A 22,755-nucleotide genomic window follows, 5' to 3' on the forward strand; every position below is an offset into this window, starting at 1 on the left:
AAACACGGGACAAAGAGGCCTTTCTCTGTTTCTCTGCATGGATTCTCAGCAGAATGAGTTGATCAGTGCCCAGTGGCACCATCAACACTCCGCTACACATCCTGACTGCTGGGAAAATGGCACGGATGCATTAATGTGTGGTTAAACGACAACCTATCGAGAAGAACAGACAAGGTCTGAACACACAAGGGGTGAAAAGTTTGATCATGAAACAATTTGGATTGAGTGAAAAATGCTGAAACGTTTGCCACAGGGTGCATAGCCAACTGGACTCGGTATGATCAGGGACTTTAACACCCTTCCTAACAAGGTTTACTTTCACACCGCATTGCTCTAACAAACCAGATGTTTCGATATCTCACCCCTCCCCCACCATCACCATTGACTGAGACAAACAATAGATGGTTCTCATGAGCACCTTGAGACCTCACTGGGTTTTCATGTGGGGACCGTCTACCTACTGGTGCGTCATCAACGTGTCCACAAGACTACGATAAGGCCTCACAGCAGAACCAGCATCCTGGAACTGCTCCGCCCTTTGAGACAGTGTGTACAAATGAACCGTTGTAAGGGACGACAACATCCATGTCTGGACCAGACCTGGGTCTGTCTGAACCAGACCGGGGTCTGTCTGAACCAGACCGGGGTCACTCTGGACCAGACCGGGGTCAGTCTGAACCAGACCGGGGTCTGTCTGAACCAGACCTGGGTCACTCTGAACCAGACCTGCGTCTGTCTGAACCAGACCTGGGTCAGTCTGAACCAGACCTGGGTCACTCTGAACCAGACCTGGGTCTGTCTGGACCAGACCGGGGTCAGTCTGAACCAGACCGGGGTCTGTCTGAACCAGACCGGGGTCACTCTGGACCAGACCGGGGTCAGTCTGAACCAGACCGGGGTCTGTCTGAACCAGACCTGGGTCACTCTGAACCAGACCTGCGTCTGTCTGAACCAGACCTGGGTCAGTCTGAACCAGACCTGGGTCACTCTGAACCAGACCTGCGTCTGTCTGAACCAGACCGGGGTCTGTCTGAACCAGACCGGGGTCACTCTGGACCAGACCGGGGTCAGTCTGAACCAGACCGGGGTCTGTCTGAACCAGACCTGGGTCACTCTGAACCAGACCTGGGTCTGTCTGAACCAGACCGGGGTCTGTCTGAACCAGACCGGGGTCACTCTGGACCAGACCGGGGTCAGTCTGAACCAGACCGGGGTCTGTCTGAACCAGACCGGGGTCTGTCTGAACCAGACCGGGGTCACTCTGGACCAGACCGGGGTCAGTCTGAACCAGACCGGGGTCACTCTGGACCAGACCGGGGTCAGTCTGAACCAGACCTGGGTCTGTCTGAACCAGACCTGGGTCTGTCTGAACCAGACCGGGGTCTGTCTGAACCAGACCTGGGTCTGTCTGAACCAGACCTGGGTCACTCTGAACCAGACCTGGGTCTGTCTGAACCAGACCGGGGTCTGTCTGAACCAGACCTGGGTCTGTCTGAACCAGACCTGGGTCACTCTGAACCAGACCTGCGTCTGTCTGAACCAGACCGGGGTCACTCTGGACCAGACCGGGGTCACTCTGAACCAGACCTGCGTCTGTCTGAACCAGACCTGGGTCTGTCTGAACCAGACCTGGGTCTGTCTGAACCAGACCGGGGTCAGTCTGAACCAGACCGGGGTCTGTCTGAACCAGACCTGGGTCTGTCTGAACCAGACCGGGGTCAGTCTGAACCAGACCTGGGTCACTCTGAACCAGACCTGGGTCTGTCTGAACCAGACCTGGGTCATTCTGAACCAGACCTGGGTCAGTCTGAACCAGACCTGGGTCACTCTGAACCAGACCTGGGTCTGTCTGAACCAGACCTGGGTCATTCTGAACCAGACCTGGGTCAGTCTGAACCAGACCTGGGTCACTCTGAACCAGACCGGGGTCTGTCTGAACCAGAACTGGGTCACTCTGAACCAGGCCTGGGTCTGTCTGAACCAGACCGGGGTGAGTCTGAACCAGACCTGGGTCGCTCTGAACCAGACCGGGGTCTGTTTGAACCAGACCTGGGTCTGTCTGAACCAGACCTGGGTCACTCTGAACCAGACCGGGGTCATTCTGAACCAGACCTGGGTCACTCTGAACCAGACCTGGGTCAGCCTGAACCAGACCGGGGTCATTCTGAACCAGACCTGGGTCACTCTGAACCAGACCTGGGTCAGCCTGAACCAGACCGGGGTCAGTCTGAACCTGACCTGGGTCAGCCAGAACTGGACTGGGGTCAGCCTGAACCGGACCGGAGTCCATCAGACTGGACTGGGGTCAGCCTGAACCGGACCGGAGTCCATCGGAACTGGACTGGGGTCAGCCTGAACCGGACCGGAGTCCATCGGAACTGGACTGGGGTCTGCCTGAAGCTAAGCCAGATCCATCTGAACTCCTGACCCCTACAGAGACCTCCAGCTGGGCCCACCAGCTCCGTCCTGCCCACCCTCCTGTCCAGTAGGAGACACTCCACTTCATCAGGTTTCTCCAAACAGCCGTGACTCTCTGCTGGACTCCGACCAACCCTGAACCTCTTCCTGGACAGACCTGCAAACCAGCTGAACTCCAGAAACCTCGGGTCCCTGGAACAACTGCCTCTGGTAATAAAGAGGTGTTTAGTTCAGCCAGACTGGTGTCCGAGGCTTCTTCTTGGGTCTGCTTCTCGTCATATTATGGCAAGATAAATTTTTCATCTGCAATTTAAATTTGGATCAATGCTCATTGATAATTCTGTCATCATATCATATTGTTATATGCTAAAACAAGGAAAATATCCAGTAAAACTCCCCGTCTGTCACTCTGATGTCAAATATTCCCTTTTATTAACTCTAGGAGTTGTGGTTTTACGAACCTTCCTTAAAGCTGGATTGTCCCCCTGATGGATCAGGAATCCTGCCTTCCTTTGGGTGCCGGTGAGGGGGCTCCTTGCCCGGAGAGCCCTCCTGGAAGGAGACAGCACAGACAGAGAGGTTCAACAGTCATCGGACCAGGAAAAGAGAAAGTCAGCTTCCAATGCAACGTTGTGAACTCCCAGCATGATGGCGACTTCCGTAAGTGTCCTTACTGAGGGTGAACATGACAGTGGTGGGGTCAGCTGGCGGGCTTCGAGCGTTTGATTTCCTGACCAGCCATGGAGAGGAGACGACTTGGGGAGCTCGGAGTTGGTATTGACTCCGGCGCAGTCCTCCCGTTCTACTTTGACAGCGATGTCTGCCATGCTGGAGCGGAGGTGCAGCGCTGTTGGGCTGGGCTCCACCATTCTGTCGACAGACAAACAGCTTATCAGGTGTGCTGACTCTGCCCATTTTTCATTCCTTAGACTGGAAGGTGATGTTATTTACAGCAGAGGGTGGAAAACAATGAACATCAGAGGTTTTGGGATGATTAAAACCATTTTGAAAGGAAACTGTGATCCCTCCCAGCTTCCAGGCAGATGGCTGGTTTTTCAGTCCCGCCTTGGACTCTCGCGAGCCTGAGCATGCTAATAACCACAGCTAATGTCTGCTCCGAGTTGTCCCTTCACCACCGCCCTGGACCGTTAGTATGAGGTGTTCTGGTTTTCACGCAGTCTCATTTCACATGTTTGCTTTGGTCTGGTCTGTCCGGAGGACTTTGCTCCAGAAGTCTGCTGGTTTGTCCATGTGCAGCTTTGCCAACCTAAGCCACGTTGCTGCAACCTTTCAACAAGGCATACTGGTTCAGTCCAACTGGACTGTCACCAACTTTCACACTGAACCTGCTGAATGAGGCCTTGAGGGTCTGTGATGGACCTCTTGGCTAAGAGTTTTGGGTGGAACTAGCTGGACGCCCATTCCTGGGAAGATTAGCAGATATTTTTAATGTTTTTCACTTGTAAATAATCTCTTTAGAATTAGAACGATGGACTGCAGATAGTCTGGAATGACCTTTTAACCCCCTGTCAGATTTATCTGAAGTAATCATGGTACTGGTTGTGGTATAATCACAGCAAATCACATTGCCAGTGTGTGTGTCTCTAGAAGTGTGTGGCAGAGAATAATAGGAGACTTTAGAGGCAGACAACGCCTCATTGAGGGAGAAGGAGAGAAAGAGGAAGACAGGACAGGTTGAGTGAGAGAGGTCTGAACCACAGTGAACTTGAACAAAACCAACTGTGTGTGTGTGTATGTGTGTGTGTGTGTGTGTGTTATTTCCCAGCTTTGCAGCAGGAGGAAAGAAAAACACAGCAGACAGAAGAACAAAACAAACAGAACACACAAGGGCAAAAAGTGCACATATATATAAAGAGAGAGAAAAAAGCCATTGTTGGAGCAGGGGAACAAAGGAAGCCGGGACAATGGGCGAGAGGCTGACAAAAGCCGCCGGTCGCAGGAAACAGGCCGGATAACAATGCCAGCGGAATGTGCCGACCAACCCGGGAACACGGCGAAAAAATGCGGAGCGCCACCATTCTGCGGAAAGCATAATAATACTCCCCACCTCCACACACACACACACACACACACACACACACACACATACACACACACACACACACACACACACACACACACACACACACACACACACACACACACATACACACACACACACACACATACACACACACACATACACACATAAACACACACACACACATACACACACACACACATACACACACACACACACACACACACACACACACACACACACACACACACACACACACACACACACAGTTTCAGCCAGCCTGCATGCGCTGTTACAGAACAAAGCCACCTGACTGCCAGGGTCCCAGCCTGGGGGACGTGCATCGTGCACGTGCTTTACGGCTGCTCAGCGACTCTCAGGTGTAAAGGTGGAATGTGGATAATACTGGTATGGCGAGCAGGAAAGTGATGCAGGAAGATTGGTGCCAGTTGAAGCTAACCCTAGCCCGAATTGTAGCCCTAGCCCTAACCCTAATCCTAGCGCTAATCCTAGCTCTAACCCTAATCCTGATCCTAACCCTAGCCCTAACCTGAACCCTAACCCTAATCCTAGCCCTAACATCACGTCTCCATGGAAACATCACGTCTCCATGGAAACATCACATCTGCATGGAAACGTCATGTCTCCATGGAAACATCACGTCTCCATGGAAATGTCACGTCTCCATGGAAACGTCACGTCTCCATGGAAACATCACGTCTCCATGGACAGTTAAAACTCTAGTAGGTACTCAGAGACATGTTCCTCTGGGTGAAGCGGTTCCTCGTCCTGATAGTAGTCTATACATTCTGTCATCATGAACAATAAGAAATATAGTTAGACCCCTCAGTTTACTGTAAATCTGTAAAAACTCTGACCCAAATGGAGATGTTCATTTCTTATATTTCGTAGCTTCCTCTCCCGGCTCCCCTCCTCCCCCTCCAGCAGCACATACCTGATAGCCACACCCTGCATATAAACAGTGTGTTAGGATGAAAATACAAAGTAGTGAAGAAGAAACTCGGAAGGCAAACATGGCTGAGAAAATGCAGGAAGGATTTCCCGACCCAGCTTGGTTTATTTGCCTCCTCCTGCTAAACAGCCGAGAAAGAGAAAATCGTTGGTGGAAAAAGCTGCGAATAAAAAAGCCTCGGATCACGCAAGGAGCAGAACTTTCATAGATGTTTCATATAATCTGGCACTACTTTCCAACCTAAGAAAAATCCTAAAACTTTATATCCTTCATGTTATAATGGATTAAATGTTAAAGTGGGCATAGTAAGAGCTGTGTACGGAAGCTGCCATGTTTCCAGCAAAACTGGAGGTAATTCCAAACGGCATATCTGATTTGGCTTCCAGGCTGATCTAAGGTTGACATGAAGAGGTAAAGAAAGATTAGACAAGCTCTGATATATGCAGAGTAATGTGAATACATTTCATCACACACACACACACACACACACACACACACACACACACACACACACACACACACACACACACACACACACACCTCAGAGTATGTTAAAGTGAGTATCCTGTAAAGGTCTCCTTCACGGCACTGAACGCTACCTAAAAGCCATGTTGAGCATTAACACAGCTGCAAGCATCACTCCAGCTCATCTGAAGCCACATGCATGAACACTTTAATTACATTGTCAGAATTATTGGTGTATGAATGTGTGTGTGAGGAGTGTATGCTAAGTCATTTCATCTAGAAATTTACTCTCTTATAGTCAAAATGTTGATTTAAGCTCACTGATTCTGCTCATCTGTCAAACGTGACCAATCACCAAGACCTCTGAACCCACGAGGATCTGCATGAGCTTCACTGCGCTTGGCGGCTGCTCTCAGCGGTGGCTTGGTGGACTCTTAAGAAGGAGCGGAGATGGAGGTGACACACTGTTTAGCCAACACTGCAGCAGCTGCTGTCGGTGTCGGCATGGGGTTGATTGTGTGACGGTGGGAGGTAGGAGGAGGGTCACGGCGACAGCAGCAACATACTGAGTTCAGTCCCATGCTGCAGGTTATTCCTGGGTCTCCCCTTTGCGTTCCACAGGGGCTGAACTGTGGCGCTGCTGCAGGTGGCTCTCACACGCCTCTGCAAACACCAAACGTGTGTGTGTGCTCAGCTTGTGTGTCACCCAGTGCAGAGGCATGTAGAAAAACTCAGCGACCTGCAGTGCTGTTGACAGCAAAGAATGCGTGCTAAGGTGCAAGCACGTATCACAAAGATGTTGTTTTAGACAAAGCCCTAAGTATCTGGGTAAGAACAATGAAAACCGGTCGAGGTTATCACTTCCTGACACTCTCATCTGGCTAAACACACTTAGTAATTTAGATTTGTGCAATCATTTCAGCGGTAAATTTGGCTCAAACAACAAACCACCTAAACAGATGGGCTTTGCATGAACGCCAATCAAGCTTCCCGCCGTTTCATGTTTACGGGACTGACTGAGGTCCAGAAAAACACAAGTAAGCTAGATGTGCATGCAGCACATTTTTATATCCTTCATGGAATTGCTATTTGTATTGTGGGTGCACAGCGGCCTGGCGTGGTGGTTGCTGGTTCGAGCCTGAGGGGGTGCCAACAGTTTGCATGTTCTCCCTGTGTAATGCCAGGTTCTCCGGCTTCCTCCCACCATCCAAAGGCATGCATGTTAGGTTAGTTGGTAACTCTACAATGTCCCTAGTGTGAATGACCGTTTGTCTCTCTGTGTGTCCCTGTGACGGACGGGCAACCTGTCCAGGTGTACCTGCCTCTCGCTCCGTGATTGCTGGGATGGACTCCGGCTTCCCGCCACACTTAAGTTGTACAAGCGGTTCAGAAGATGGATGGATACCAAGTAACTAGCCAAGTTTAGCAAGTCAATCACCTAACTGCACCAAGAGCTATGTGAATCAGTTTTCATACTGCACACATAAACAAGGCAATATTAACGTTTCCAATGATACCAGACAAAAATCTTAGCCTGTTAGCTTTAGCCTTTTTCCACATTTGCTACATCTGCTATTCAGCTATGCTACATCTATTTTCATTAGACTTTAGCTAAATGGTGGCTATAGCAGCTAGCAGTTAGCTAGTGAAGAAAATCCAACTTCCACTTAAAACACATTTTTGTGTTTGTAAAGTTTTCTGTTAAAAGAGAGTAAATATTCAACTTGTGACAAAAATGACCTTTTTTTTTTTTTTTTTTTTTTAGCATAATTGAGAAATTTCTATTTGAGATGTGTAAAACTATTAGTTAACATGCTAGCTATGGCAAGTTCACATGATTAGTATTTTATGCTTCTTTGCTAGGTCCAAAATATACCTTGTACCATTTATCAAACAGCATAACTCTTTTAATAACTGGAAATGTCTATGTCTGTTCCTTTCTGCCTGCCTGTGTGCAGCTTTCAGCTAAAATGTGACATGCCACCGCGAGGTCTGCCCCTCTGGCTGGTTTTTCTAACACAACGCCTGCAACCACTGCATTGGTTCATTTTTCAGTACATTTTAGGGTTTTTAAGCATGTTTCTGATCCTCTGCATGTTTTCTGGTGAAGGGAAAAGAAAAGCGGATGACAATCTGAGCAGTTTGGACTCTTTCAGGATTGTTTGCCATGAAGTGGAGCTTTCTGTCGCAGCAGATGGGCGGTTAAAGTGTCACAAGTGGACAGAGGAAGCATGTCTCTACTTCTAGATAAAAATCAACACCTCTCTTTTGGACATTGAAACGTTACACTTCCCACGACACAAGAATCACTTCACACAAAACCTTCAGTTACCCAACAAGCTGTAACATGTAAGAAGCTAACATTTATCCCCAGGGGGATTAAGGCAGAGCCTTGTGTTGTTTTCCTTTTCTTTTCTTTCATCCTTTGTATACTCATTCTTTTAATTTTTTCTCTGATGTTTAGTTGCTTTTTCTTTTGTCTCCACCCTCCTGACAAGAGCAGCATGTTGCGTTCATATCATCCTTGCTGCTTTCCAACTCGTGCCTGAGGCGAAATAGCAGAGATAGCACAATAGACAGAGTGTGAGTGCCAGGAGCCATTCTCAACAGCTGGGAGCAGCAGGATAGGGTGTCAGACATCTAAAGAAGCCGACTTGGTGAAACACAAATAAAGACATTTGCATTTTCAACCCTGAGACTGACAGATGTAATAGCAGAAGGAATGTCCCAAAGACTAAAGCAACAAACAGGCTCATTGACAATCTTTCTGAATGAACTCACACCTTGATCTCTACAGCCAGATTCCTGTCACGTTACCGGTCGCAGCATTTGGTGACAGGGCTCTCACAGTGACTTCCCAACCGGCTGTGCAGTCGTGTTAAGACAAGTGCAAATCAATGTATAAACAAATGTTTGGGGAAATGTTTCCCAGTTAGCAGTATTTGCTTAGGGATGATAAAACAATCCAGCACTCTGCAGCAGCTCCAGCCAGTCTGCCCACAGGGCCTGGGTCAGGCTTATCACAGCAAGAGCTTCCAGCAAACTGAAAACGTCACTTAAACAAACCACATGTCACCTATAAAGCCCTTTAAAACAATCCAGCTGACACTAATGTGCTTTCTCCTGGCACACAATGCGGCCTTGCTGAGAGTTATCAGGTAGAAAAGTACAGCAACACCTGTAAAACCGTCTAACGTCCTGTCCTCTGTGTACTGACCTGGCAGGGCCCGGTGGATGGGAGGAAATCCAAAAGCGCTCCGTTGCTGGAACAGTGTTGCTGACACAAGTCATAGTGTCTGGCTCTCACTTGCCTCCAACGCCTGTCTTTTCTACTCCTCTGTTACCTCTGACCCAGCCAGCCCTGCGCCAACCCACCCTAACCCCCTCCATCGCTCCTCTTCACAGCGAAAATACAAAGAGCCTCTTTAGTCCTCACCATGCAGACGCTTCATTTGCATAATTAGCATGCTGTTACAGGTAGCCCTCGCTGAAACACAAGCGTGCCTGATAGCCATCATCCAACCAACAGGTGTGATTGCTGTGTGATAAGAGTATTCATCGGCTTCGGACACTTCCTAACAAAGTCAGCTTTATCCTCTGTCATTTCCTGGACATGCGGGAGCAGTACTGAAGAGTTAGAGTGGAGCTAAACCAGGGAGCTATTGTACATTTTGGAGTTGAACATATCATGAAGACAGAAAAGTGAGATGGAATCAGAAGCCATTGTTTGTGCTGTCCAACGTGGTTCTTCAATAAGAAGTCAAGGACTTGGAAGTCACCATTATCAGATCAATATGCAACGATGCAGAAGTCTAAATGCTTTTTTTTAAAAGCTGAGATTAGCCTTTATAAATCCAAGCTACTTTTTAAATGTAAAAGTAGATGGAGTCCATGTAATCCCAGTCCCTGTGGTGTTCTCAGTCTCACGTTTACACTATGAGACTAAATTGATGGAAAATGAAAGTACCAATAGATATAGGGGCATAAAGACCAATATTTATACTTTTACAAAGTCTTGAATTGTAAAAGTGAGCTTTCATATGTGCAAACATTGTCTTGCATTGGATCAGGGGATTACTGGAGGTGGTGGATCTTTCTGTTGGGAGCAGTGGGGCTCGGGTCTGTATCCACCTGATCTGTGTCCTTCCTCTTTAATAAAAAAGTCAGAAATGCTTCCTCTTCTCTTCGTTCTTAGGTCTTTCTCTAACTAAGAGTTTTGCTAGCTTTCTGTTGAGATGACCCTGGATCATGTAGTGCTGTTAGAGCTAAGTAATGTGGACACTGAGCTACTCTTTGGGCATCTTTATAGTTTATTTTCAGCTCCAATGTGAAAAACTTGATGAGTTGAAGTGGATTCTCCAACGCAGTCACTGAAAACTAAATATGACTTGGTTTCCCACATTAGCTCAAAACTAATCTTGTGCTAGCATAGATCTAGATTAGCATTGCTACATCGCTTCATGCTAACATCGGGCTGATATCTTTACATAACATAAGTAGGGAGAAACTCTTCAAGAAATATGATGATATATGTCAATATATTTAAAGGAAACTATACTGGTATAGTGATACCGGTGATCCATGCAGGTGGGGAGACGCTCCAATCAGATTTCAGAGTTTCATCCCAACCACTCCTTTAGCTCCAACCATGCCCTGCTCACTGAACTTTAAAACTTCACGTTAACGTGCTGAACAAGAGTTAAAATCCATCTAGTCATCCCATTTAAAAGAATGCATTGTTTCATGTTTGAAAGGGAGTCGGAAGAAGCTAACGTTATCCAATAACACTTCCATTTAATATATTGTTACTATTAACTCATTCAAACCATAATGTACACACAAACACAAACTCAACATACTGTAGCGTGTGCCTTTCTCTCTAGGCGGGAGGATGAGAAAACAGACATCCACAGACACACACAGCTCTCCAACAAAGCGTAGTCTCGGTGCTGACTGAGTCTCTTTGGAGAACGAGCTCTCAGGACCGCAGACACAAAAGCCTCGCTCTCTTCTTCCTTCCTTCCCCTCTCGTCCTCTGTTCGCTTGGCCTGTTGATGTCAAGGGTACCAAGTCATAGTTCACAGTCCAAAGAATAAGCTCATCAAGCATACACATGCATTTTTATAAACCAAACTGAATGTTTGTGCGTGTACTAGGGAGTAAAGACAGAAAGCTACAAGCCCTGATAAGCTGCTGCCTGTCAATTCATCACACAAAGAGCAGTGTTGGGAACTGCAGGACTGCAATTGACTGATAGACACACCACAAAGACGGCTTTTTACTTGGGTTTTCCTCATCGAGTTCAGGGGCTGTCCCTCAGAGGCCGACCCACTCCATGCACACAAAACACACACCTACAGTCCTCCATCATCCAGGTTGCTGCACACACACTGATGCAACAAAGGGAATGGATTACATAGTTTCTCATGGTGATGTGGTGCAACGGGAGATTCTCATGGTGATGTTGTGGAATGGGAGATTCTCAGGTTGATGTGGTGGAACAGGAGATTCTCATGGTGATGAGGTGAAACGGGAGATTCTCAAGGTGATGAGGTGGAACGAAAGATTCTCATCATGTTGTGGTGGAACGGGATATTCTCATGGTGATGTGGTGGAACGGGAGATTCTCATGGTGATGTGGTGGAACGGGAGATTCTCATGGTGATGTGGTGGAACAGGAGATTCTCATGGCGATGTGGTGGAACGGAATATTTTCATCATGTTGTGGTGGAATGGGAGATTCTCATGGTGATGAGGTGGAATGGGAGATTCTCATCATGACGAGGTAGAACGGGAGATTCTCATCATGTTGTGGTGGAATGGGAGATTCTCATGGTGATGAGGTGGAATGGGAGATTCTCATGGTGATGTGGTAAAACGGGAGATTCTCATGGTGATGTGGTGGAACGGGGGATTCTCAGGGTGATGAGGTGGAAAAAGAGATTCTCACCATGTTGTGGTGGAATGGGAAATTCTCATGGTGATGTGGTGGAACGGGACATTCTCATGGCGATGAGGTGGAACGGGATATTTTCATGGTGATGAGGTGGAATGGGAGATGCTCATGGTGATGTGGTGGAACGGGAGATTCTCATGGCGATGTGACGGAACGGGACATTCTCAGGGTGATGAGGTGGAACAGGAGATTCTCATGGTGATGTGGTAAAACGGGAGATTCTCATCATGATGAGGTAGAACGGGAGATTCTCATCATGTTGTGGTGGAATGGGAGATTCTCATGGTGATGAGGTGGAACTGGAGATTCTCATGGTGATGAGGTGGAACGGAGATTCTCATGGTGATGAGGTGGAACGGGAGATTCTCAGGGTGATGAGGTGGAACAGGAGATTCTCATGGTGATGAGGTGGAACCAGATATTGTCATGGTGATGATGTGGAACGGGAGATTCTCATGGTGATGTGGTTTAACAGGAGATTCTCATGGCGATGTGGTGGAACGGGGGATTCTCATCATGTTGTGGTGGAATGGGAGATTCTCATGGTGATGAGGTGAAACGGGAGATTCTCATGGTGATGTGGTGGAACGGAAGATTCTCATCATGTTGTGGTGGAATGGGAGATTTTCATGGTGATGAGGTGAAACGGGAGATTCTCATGGTGATGTGGTGGAACAGGAGATTCTCATGGCGATGTGGTGGAACGGAAGATTCTCATCATGTTGTGGTGGAATGGGAGATTCTCATGGTGATGAGGTGGAATGGGAGATTCTCATGGTGATGTGGTAAAACGGGAGATCTCATGGTGATGTGGTGGAACGGGGGATTCTCAGGGTGATGAGGTGGAACAAGAGATTCTCACCATGTTGTGGTGGAATGGGATATTCTCATGGTGATGTGGTGGAACGGGATATTCTCATGGCGATGAGGTAGAACGGGAGATTCTAATGGTGATGAGGTGGAATGGGAGATGCTCATGGTGATGTGGTGGAACGGGAGATTCTCATGCTGATGATGTGGAACAGGAGATTCTCATGGCGATGTGACAGAACGGGACATTCTCAGGGTGATGAGGTGGAATGGGAGATTCTCATCATGTTGTGGTGGAATGGGAGATTCTCATGGTGATGAGGTGGAACGAGAGATTCTCAGGTTGATGTGGTGGAACAGGAGATTCTCATGGTGATGAGGTGGAACGGGAGACTCTCATCATGTTGTGGTGGAACGGAAGATTCTCATGATGATGTGGTGGAACAGGATGTTCTCATGGTGATGAGGTGAAACGGGATATTCTCATGGTGATGTGGTGGAACGGGAGATTCTCATGGTGATGTGGTGGAACGGGAGAATCTCATGGTGATGTGGTGGAACCAGATATTGTCATGGTGATGATGTGGAACGGGAGATTCTCATGGTGATGTGGTTTAACAGGAGATTCTCATGGCGATGTGGTGGAACGGGGGATTCTCATCATGTTGTGGTGGAATGGGAGATTCTCATGGTGATGTGGTGGAACGGAAGATTCTCATCATGTTGTGGTGGAATGGGAGATTTTCATGGTGATGAGGTGAAACGGGAGATTCTCATGGTGATGTGGTGGAACAGGAGATTCTCATGGCGATGTGGTGGAACGGGAGATTCTCATCATGTTGTGGTGGAATGGGAGATTCTCATGGTGATGAGGTGGAATGGGAGATTCTCATGGTGATGTGGTAAAACGGGAGATCTCATGGTGATGTGGTGGAACGGGGGATTCTCATCATGTTGTGGTGGAATGGGAGATTCTCATGGTGATGTGGTGGAATGGGAGATTCTCATGGTGATGTGGTAAAACGGGAGATCTCATGGTGATGTGGTGGAACGGGGGATTCTCATCATGTTGTGGTGGAATGGGAGATTCTCATGGTGATGTGGTGGAACGGAAGATTCTCATCATGTTGTGGTGGAATGGGAGATTCTCATGGTGATGAGGTGGAATGGGAGATTCTCATGGTGATGTGGTAAAACGGGAGATCTCATGGTGATGTGGTGGAACGGGGGATTCTCAGGGTGATGAGGTGGAACAAGAGATTCTCATGGTGATGTGGTGGAATGGGATATTCTCATGGTGATGTGGTGGAACGGGATATTCTCATGGCGATGAGGTAGAACGGGAGATTCTCATGGTGATGAGGTGGAATGGGAGATGCTCATGGTGATGTGGTGGAACGGGAGATTCTCATGCTGATGATGTGGAACAGGAGATTCTCATGGCGATGTGACAGAACGGGACATTCTCAGGGTGATGAGGTGGAATGGGAGATTCTCATCATGTTGTGGTGGAATGGGAGATTCTCATGGTGATGAGGTGGAACGGGAGATTCTCATGATGATGTGGTGGAACAGGATGTTCTCATGGTGATGAGGTGAAACGGGAGACTCTCATCATGTTGTGGTGGAATGGGAGATTCTCATGGTGATGTGGTGGAACGGAAGATTCTCATGATGATGTGGTGGAACAGGATGTTCTCATGGTGATGAGGTGAAACGGGATATTCTCATGGTGATGTGGTGGAACGGGAGATTCTCATGGTGATGTGGTGGAACGGGAGATTCTCATGGTGATGTGGTGGAACCAGATATTGTCATGGTGATGATGTGGAACGGGAGATTCTCATGGTGATGTGGTTTAACAGGAGATTCTCATGGCGATGTGGTGGAACGGGGGATTCTCATCATGTTGTGGTGGAATGGGAGATTCTCATGGTGATGTGGTGGAACGGAAGATTCTCATCATGTTGTGGTGGAATGGGAGATTTTCATGGTGATGAGGTGAAACGGGAGATTCTCATGGTGATGTGGTGGAACTGGAGATTCTCATGGCGATGTGGTGGAACGGGAGATTCTCATCATGTTGTGGTGGAATGGGAGATTCTCATGGTGATGTGGTGGAACGGAAGATTCTCATCATGTTGTGGTGGAATGGGAGATTCTCATGGTGATGAGGTGGAATGGGAGATTCTCATGGTGATGTGGTAAAACGGGAGATCTCATGGTGATGTGGTGGAACGGGGGATTCTCAGGGTGATGAGGTGGAACAAGAGATTCTCACCATGTTGTGGTGGAATGGGATATTCTCATGGTGATGTGGTGGAACGGGATATTCTCATGGCGATGAGGTAGAACGGGAGATTCTCATGGTGATGTGGTGGAACGGGATATTCTCATGCTGATGATGTGGAACAGGAGATTCTCATGGCGATGTGACAGAACGGGACATTCTCAGGGTGATGAGGTGGAACAGGAGATTCTCATGGTGATGTGGTGGAACAGGAGATTCTCATGGCGATGTGGTGGAACGGGAGATTCTCAGGTTGATGAGGTGGAACGGGAGATTCTCATGGTGATGTGGTGGAACGGGAGATTCTCATGGTGATGATGTGGAACAGGAGATTCTCATGGTGATGAGGTAGAAGGGGAGATTCTCATCATGTTGTGGTGGAATGGGAGATTCTCATGGTGATGTGGTGGAATGGGAGATTCTCATGGTGATGAGGTGGAACTGGAGATTCTCATGGTGATGTGGTGGAACAGGAGATTCTCATGGCGATGTGGTGGAACGGGAGATTCTCAGGTTGATGAGGTGGAACGGGAGATTCTCATGGTGATGTGGTGGAACGGGAGATTCTCATGGTGATGATGTGGAACAGGAGATTCTCATGGTGATGAGGTAGAACGGGAGATTCTCATCATGTTGTGGTGGAATGGGAGATTCTCATGGTGATGTGGTGGAATGGGAGATTCTCATGGTGATGAGGTGGAACTGGAGATTCTCATGGTGATGTGGTGGAACGGGAGATTCTCATCATGATGAGGTGGAACGGGAGATTCTCATGGTGATGTGGTGGAACAGGAGATTCTCATGGCGATGTGGTGGAACGGGAGATTCTCAGGTTGATGAGGTGGAACGGGAGATTCTCATGGTGATGTGGTGGAACGGGAGATTCTCATGGTGATGATGTGGAACAGGAGATTCTCATGGTGATGAGGTAGAACGGGAGATTCTCATCATGTTGTGGTGGAATGGGAGATTCTCATGGTGATGTGGTGGAATGGGAGATTCTCATGGTGATGAGGTGGAACTGGAGATTCTCATGGTGATGTGGTGGAACGGGAGATTCTCATGGTAATGTGGTGGAACGGGAGATTCTCATGGTGAAGAGGTGGAACGGGACATTCTCATGGTGATGAGGTGGAACGGGAGATTCTCAAGGTGTTGTGGTGGGACAGGAGATTCTCATGGTGATGGGGTGAAACGGGAGATTCTCATGGTGATGTGGTAAAACGGGAGATCTCATTGTGATGTGGTGGAACGGGAGATTCTCATCATGATGAGGTGGAATGGGAGATTCTCATGGTGATGTGGTGGAACGGGAGATCTCATGGTGATGATGTGGAACGGGAGATTCTCATCATGTTGTGGTGGAACGGGAGATTCTCATGGTGATGTGGTGGAACGGGAGATTCTCATGGTGACGAGGTGGAACGGGAGATTCTCAGGTTGATGTGGTGGAATGGGAGATTCTCATGGTGATGGGGTGGAACGGGAGATTCTCATGGTGATGACGTGGAACGGGAGATTCTCATGGTGATGTGGTGGAACGGGAGATTGTCATGGTGACGAGGTGGAACGGGAAATTGTCATGGTGACGAGGTGGAACGGGAGATTCTCATGGTGATGAGGTGGAACGGGAGATTCTCATGGTGATGTGGTGGAACGGGAAATTGTCATGGTGACGAGGTGGAACGGGAGATTCTCATGGTGATGAGGTGGAACGGGAGATTCTCATCATGTTGTGGTGGAACGGGAGATTCTCATCATGTTGTGGTGGAACGGGAGATTCTCATGGTGATGAGGTGGAACGGGAGATTCTCATGGTGATGAGGTGGAACGGGAGATTCTCATCATGATGAGGTAGAACGGGTGATTCTCATGGTGATGAGGTGGAACGGGAGATTCTCATGGTGATGAGGTGGAACGGGAGATTCTCATCATGATGAGGTGGAACGGGAGATTCTCATGGTGATGAGGTGGAACGGGAGATTCTCATGGTGATGAGGTGGAACGGGAGATTCTCATCATGATGAGGTGGAACGGGAGATTCTCATGGTGATGAGGTGGAACGGGAGATTGTCATGGTGATGAGGTGGAACGGGAGATTCTCATGGTGATGTGGTGGAACGGGAGATTCTCATGGTGATGAGGTGGAACGGGAGATCCTCATGGTGATGTGGTGGAACGGGAGATTCTCATCATGATGAGGTAGAACGGGTGATTCTCATCATGTTGTGGTGGAATGGGAGATTCTCATGGTGATGTGGTGGAACGGGATATTCTCATGGTGATGAGGTGGAACGGGAGATTCTCATGGTGATGAGGTGGAACGGGAGATTCTCATGGTGATGTGGTGGAACAGGAGATTGTCATGGTGATGTGGTGGAACAGGAGATTCTCATGGTGATGTGGTGGAACGGGGGATTCTCAGGGTGATGAGGTGGAACAGGAGATTCTCATGGTGATGAGGTGGAACGGAAGTTTCTCATTATGTTGTGGTGGAACGGGAGATTCTCGTGGTGATGTGGTGGAACGGGATATTCTCATGGTGATGAGGTGGAACGGGAGATTCTCATGGTGATGAGGTGGAATGGGAGATTCTCATCATGTTGTGGTGGAACGGGAGATTCTCATCATGTTGTATTGTAACGGGAGATTTTCATGGTGATGTGGTGGAACGGGAGATCTCATGGTGATGATGTGGAACGGGAGATTTTCATCATGATGAGGTGGAACGGGAGATTCTCATGGTGATGCGGTGGAACGGGAGATTCTCATGGTGATGAGGTGGAACGGGAGATTCTCATGGTGATGTGGTGGAACAGGAGATTCTCATGGTGATGAGGTGGAACGGGAGATTCTCATGGTGATGTGGTGGAACAGGAGATTCTCATCATGATGAGGTAGAACGGGAGATTCTCATCGTGTTGTGGTGGAATGGGAGATTCTCATGGTGATGCGGTGGAACGGGAGATTCTCATGGTGATGTGGTGGAACAGGAGATTCTCATGGTGATGAGGTGGAACGGGAGATTCTCATGGTGATGTGGTGGAACAGGAGATTCTCATGGCGATGTGGTGGAACGGGAGATCTCATGGTGATGATGTGGAACGGGAGATTTTCATCATGATGAGGTGAAACGGGAGATTCTCATGGTGATGTGGTAAAATGGGAGATCTCATGGTGATGTGGTGGAACGGGAGATTCTCATCATGATGAGGTGGAACGGGAGATTCTCATGGTGATGTGGTAAAACGGGAGATTCTCATGGTGATGTGGTGGAACAGGAGATTCTCATGGCGATGTGGTGGAACGGGAGATTCTCATGGAGATGTGGTGGAACGGGAGATTCTCATGGAGATGTGGTGGAACGGGAGATTCTCATGGTGATGATGTGGAACGGGAGATTCTCATGGTGATGTGGTGGAACGGGAGATTCTCATGGTGATGTGGTGGAACGGGAGATTCTCATGGTCATGTGGTGGAACGGGAGATTCTCATGGTGATGTGGTGGAACGGGAGATTCTCATGGTGATGAGGTGGAACGGGAGATTCTCATGGTGATGAGGTGGAACGGGAGATTCTCATCATGTTGTGGTGGAATGGGAGATTCTCATGGTGATGTGGTGGAACGGGAGATTCTCATGGTGATGAGGTGGAACGGGAGATTCTCATCATGTTGTGGTGGAATGGGAGATTCTCAGGGTGATGTGGTGGAATGGGAGATTCTCATGGTGATGTGGTGGAACGGGAGATTCTCATGGCGATGTGGTGGAACGGGAGATTCTCATGGTGATGAGGTGGAACGGGAGATTCTCATGGTGATGTGGTGGAACGGGAGATTGTCATGGTGACGAGGTGGAACGGGAGATTCTCATGGTGATGAGGTGGAATGGGAGATTCTCATCATGTTGTGGTGGAACGGGAGATTCTCATCATGTTGTGGTGGAACGGGAGATTCTCAGGGTGATGTGGTGGAATGGGAGATTCTCATGGTGATGTGGTGGAACGGGAGATTCTCATGGCGATGTGGTGGAACGGGAGATTCTCATGGTGATGATGTGGAACGGGAGATTCTCATGGTGATGTGGCGGAACGGGAGATTCTCATGGTCATGTAGTTGAACGGGAGATTCTCATGGTGATGTGGTGGAACGGGAGATTCTCATGGCGATGTGGTGGAACGGGAGATTCTCATGGTGACGAGGTGGAACGGGAGATTCTCAGGGTGATGTGGTGGAATGGGAGATTCTCATGGTGATGGGGTGGAACGGGAGATTCTCATGGTGATGAGGTGGAACTGGAGATTCTCATGGTGATGTGGTGGAACGGGAGATTGTCATGGTGACGAGGTGGAACGGGAGATTCTCATGGTGATGAGGTGGAACGGGAGATTCTCATGGTGATGTGGTGGAACGGGAGATTGTCATGGTGACGTGGTGGAACGGGAGATTGTCATGGTGATGAGGTGGAACGGGAGATTCTCATCATGTTGTGGTGGAACGGGAGATTCTCATCATGTTGTGGTGGAACGAGAGATTCTCATGGTGATGAGTTGGAACGGGAGATTCTCATGGTGATTTGGTGGAACGGGAGATTGTCATGGTGACGAGGTGGAACGGGAGATTCTCATGGTGATGAGGTGGAACGGGACATTCTCATGGTGATGTGGTGGAACGGGAGATTGTCATGGTGACGAGGTGGAACGGGAGATTCTCATGGTGATGAGGTGGAATGGGAGATTCTCATCATGTTGTGGTGGAACGGGAGATTCTCATCATGTTGTGGTGGAACGGGAGATTCTCATGGTGATGAGGTGGAACGGGAGATTCTCATGGTGATGAGGTGGAACGGGAGATTCTCATGGTGATGTGGTGGAACGGGAGATTCTCATCATGTTGTGGTGGAACGGGAGATTCTCATGGTGATGAGGTGGAACGGGAGATTCTCATGGTGATGGGGTGGAACGGGAGATTCTCATGGTGATGAGGTGGAACGGGAGATTCTCATGGTGATGTGGTGGAACGGGAGATTCTCATGGTGATGAGGTGGAACGGGAGATTCTCATGGTGATGTGGTGGAACGGGAGATTCTCATGGTGATGTGGTGGAACGGGAGATTCTCATGGTGATGAGGTGGAACGGGAGATTCTCATGGTGATGTGGTAAAATGGGAGATCTCATGGTGATGTGGTGGAACGGGAGATTCTCATCATGATGAGGTGGAACGGGAGATTCTCATGGCGATGTGGTGGAACGGGAGATTCTCATGGAGATGTGGTGGAACGGGAGATTCTCATGGAGATGTGGTGGAACGGGAGATTCTCATGGTGATGATGTGGAACGGGAGATTCTCATGGTGATGTGGTGGAACGGGAGATTCTCATGGTGATGTGGTGGAACGGGAGATTCTCATGGTCATGTGGTGGAACGGGAGATTCTCATGGTGATGTGGTGGAACGGGAGATTCTCATGGTGATGAGGTGGAACGGGAGATTCTCATGGTGATGAGGTGGAACGGGAGATTCTCATCATGTTGTGGTGGAATGGGAGATTCTCATGGTGATGTGGTGGAACGGGAGATTCTCATGGTGATGAGGTGGAACGGGAGATTCTCATCATGTTGTGGTGGAATGGGAGATTCTCAGGGTGATGTGGTGGAATGGGAGATTCTCATGGTGATGTGGTGGAACGGGAGATTCTCATGGCGATGTGGTGGAACGGGAGATTCTCATGGTGATGAGGTGGAACGGGAGATTCTCATGGTGATGTGGTGGAACGGGAGATTGTCATGGTGACGAGGTGGAACGGGAGATTCTCATGGTGATGAGGTGGAATGGGAGATTCTCATCATGTTGTGGTGGAACGGGAGATTCTCATCATGTTGTGGTGGAACGGGAGATTCTCAGGGTGATGTGGTGGAATGGGAGATTCTCATGGTGATGTGGTGGAACGGGAGATTCTCATGGCGATGTGGTGGAACGGGAGATTCTCATGGTGATGATGTGGAACGGGAGATTCTCATGGTGATGTGGCGGAACGGGAGATTCTCATGGTCATGTAGTTGAACGGGAGATTCTCATGGTGATGTGGTGGAACGGGAGATTCTCATGGCGATGTGGTGGAACGGGAGATTCTCATGGTGACGAGGTGGAACGGGAGATTCTCAGGGTGATGTGGTGGAATGGGAGATTCTCATGGTGATGGGGTGGAACGGGAGATTCTCATGGTGATGAGGTGGAACTGGAGATTCTCATGGTGATGTGGTGGAACGGGAGATTGTCATGGTGACGAGGTGGAACGGGAGATTCTCATGGTGATGAGGTGGAACGGGAGATTCTCATGGTGATGTGGTGGAACGGGAGATTGTCATGGTGACGTGGTGGAACGGGAGATTGTCATGGTGATGAGGTGGAACGGGAGATTCTCATCATGTTGTGGTGGAACGGGAGATTCTCATCATGTTGTGGTGGAACGAGAGATTCTCATGGTGATGAGTTGGAACGGGAGATTCTCATGGTGATTTGGTGGAACGGGAGATTGTCATGGTGACGAGGTGGAACGGGAGATTCTCATGGTGATGAGGTGGAACGGGACATTCTCATGGTGATGTGGTGGAACGGGAGATTGTCATGGTGACGAGGTGGAACGGGAGATTCTCATGGTGATGAGGTGGAATGGGAGATTCTCATCATGTTGTGGTGGAACGGGAGATTCTCATCATGTTGTGGTGGAACGGGAGATTCTCATGGTGATGAGGTGGAACGGGAGATTCTCATGGTGATGAGGTGGAACGGGAGATTCTCATGGTGATGTGGTGGAACGGGAGATTCTCATCATGTTGTGGTGGAACGGGAGATTCTCATGGTGATGAGGTGGAACGGGAGATTCTCATGGTGATGGGGTGGAACGGGAGATTCTCATGGTGATGAGGTGGAACGGGAGATTCTCATGGTGATGTGGTGGAACGGGAGATTCTCATGGTGATGAGGTGGAACGGGAGATTCTCATGGTGATGTGGTGGAACGGGAGATTCTCATGGTGATGTGGTGGAACGGGAGATTCTCATGGTGATGAGGTGGAACGGGAGATTCTCATGGTGATGTGGTAAAATGGGAGATCTCATGGTGATGTGGTGGAACGGGAGATTCTCATCATGATGAGGTGGAACGGGAGATTTTCATGGTGATGTGGTAAAACGGGAGATTCTCATGGTGATGTGGTGGAACAGGAGATTCTCATGGCGATGTGGTGGAACGGGAGATTCTCATGGAGATGTGGTGGAACGGGAGATTCTCATGGTGATGAGGTGGAACGGGAGATTCTCATGGTGATGTGGTTGAACGGGAGATTCTCATGGTGATGATGTGGAACGGGAGATTCTCATGGTGATGAGGTGGAACGGGAGATTCTCATGGTGATCTGGTGGAACGGGAGATTCTCATGGTGATGAGGTGGAACGGGAGATTCTCATGGTGATCTGGTGGAACGGGAGATTGTCATGGTGACGAGGTGGAACGGGAGATTCTCATGGTGATGAGGTGGAATGGGAGATTCTCAGGGTGATGTGGTAAAATGGGAGATCTCATGGTGATGTGGTGGAACGGGAGATTCTCATCATGATGAGGTGGAACGGGAGATTCTCATGGTGATGTGGTAAAACGGGAGATTCTCATGGTGATGTGGTGGAACAGGAGATTCTCATGGCGATGTGGTGGAACGGGAGATTCTCATGGAGATGTGGTGGAACGGGAGATTCTCATGGTGATGAGGTGGAACGGGAGATTCTCATGGTCATGTGGTGGAACGG

The 22,755-nt window shown here is 48.8% G+C and overlaps 1 protein-coding gene across 1 annotated transcript in view; it reads right to left on the minus strand.

Moving 5' to 3' along the window:
• The window catches only part of sox13 (SRY-box transcription factor 13), a gene marked incomplete at its 3' end in the record, with an annotated part of 101,156 nt that overhangs the window by 25,366 nt on the left and 53,035 nt on the right, over positions 1-22,755 (minus strand). The window contains exons 2-3 of the mRNA XM_079242937.1: positions 3,093-3,288; positions 2,880-2,970 (exon numbers count right to left, since the gene is read on the minus strand). Of these exons, the coding sequence (XP_079099063.1) occupies positions 2,880-2,970; positions 3,093-3,287 (286 nt within the window). The 5' untranslated portion in view covers position 3,288. The remainder of the gene's footprint in view (positions 1-2,879; positions 2,971-3,092; positions 3,289-22,755) is intronic.

Source organism: Telmatherina bonti (assembly GCF_933228915.1).
Source record: "Telmatherina bonti genome assembly, chromosome: 6".
In the NCBI taxonomy this organism is placed as follows: Eukaryota; Metazoa; Chordata; class Actinopteri; order Atheriniformes; family Telmatherinidae; genus Telmatherina; species Telmatherina bonti.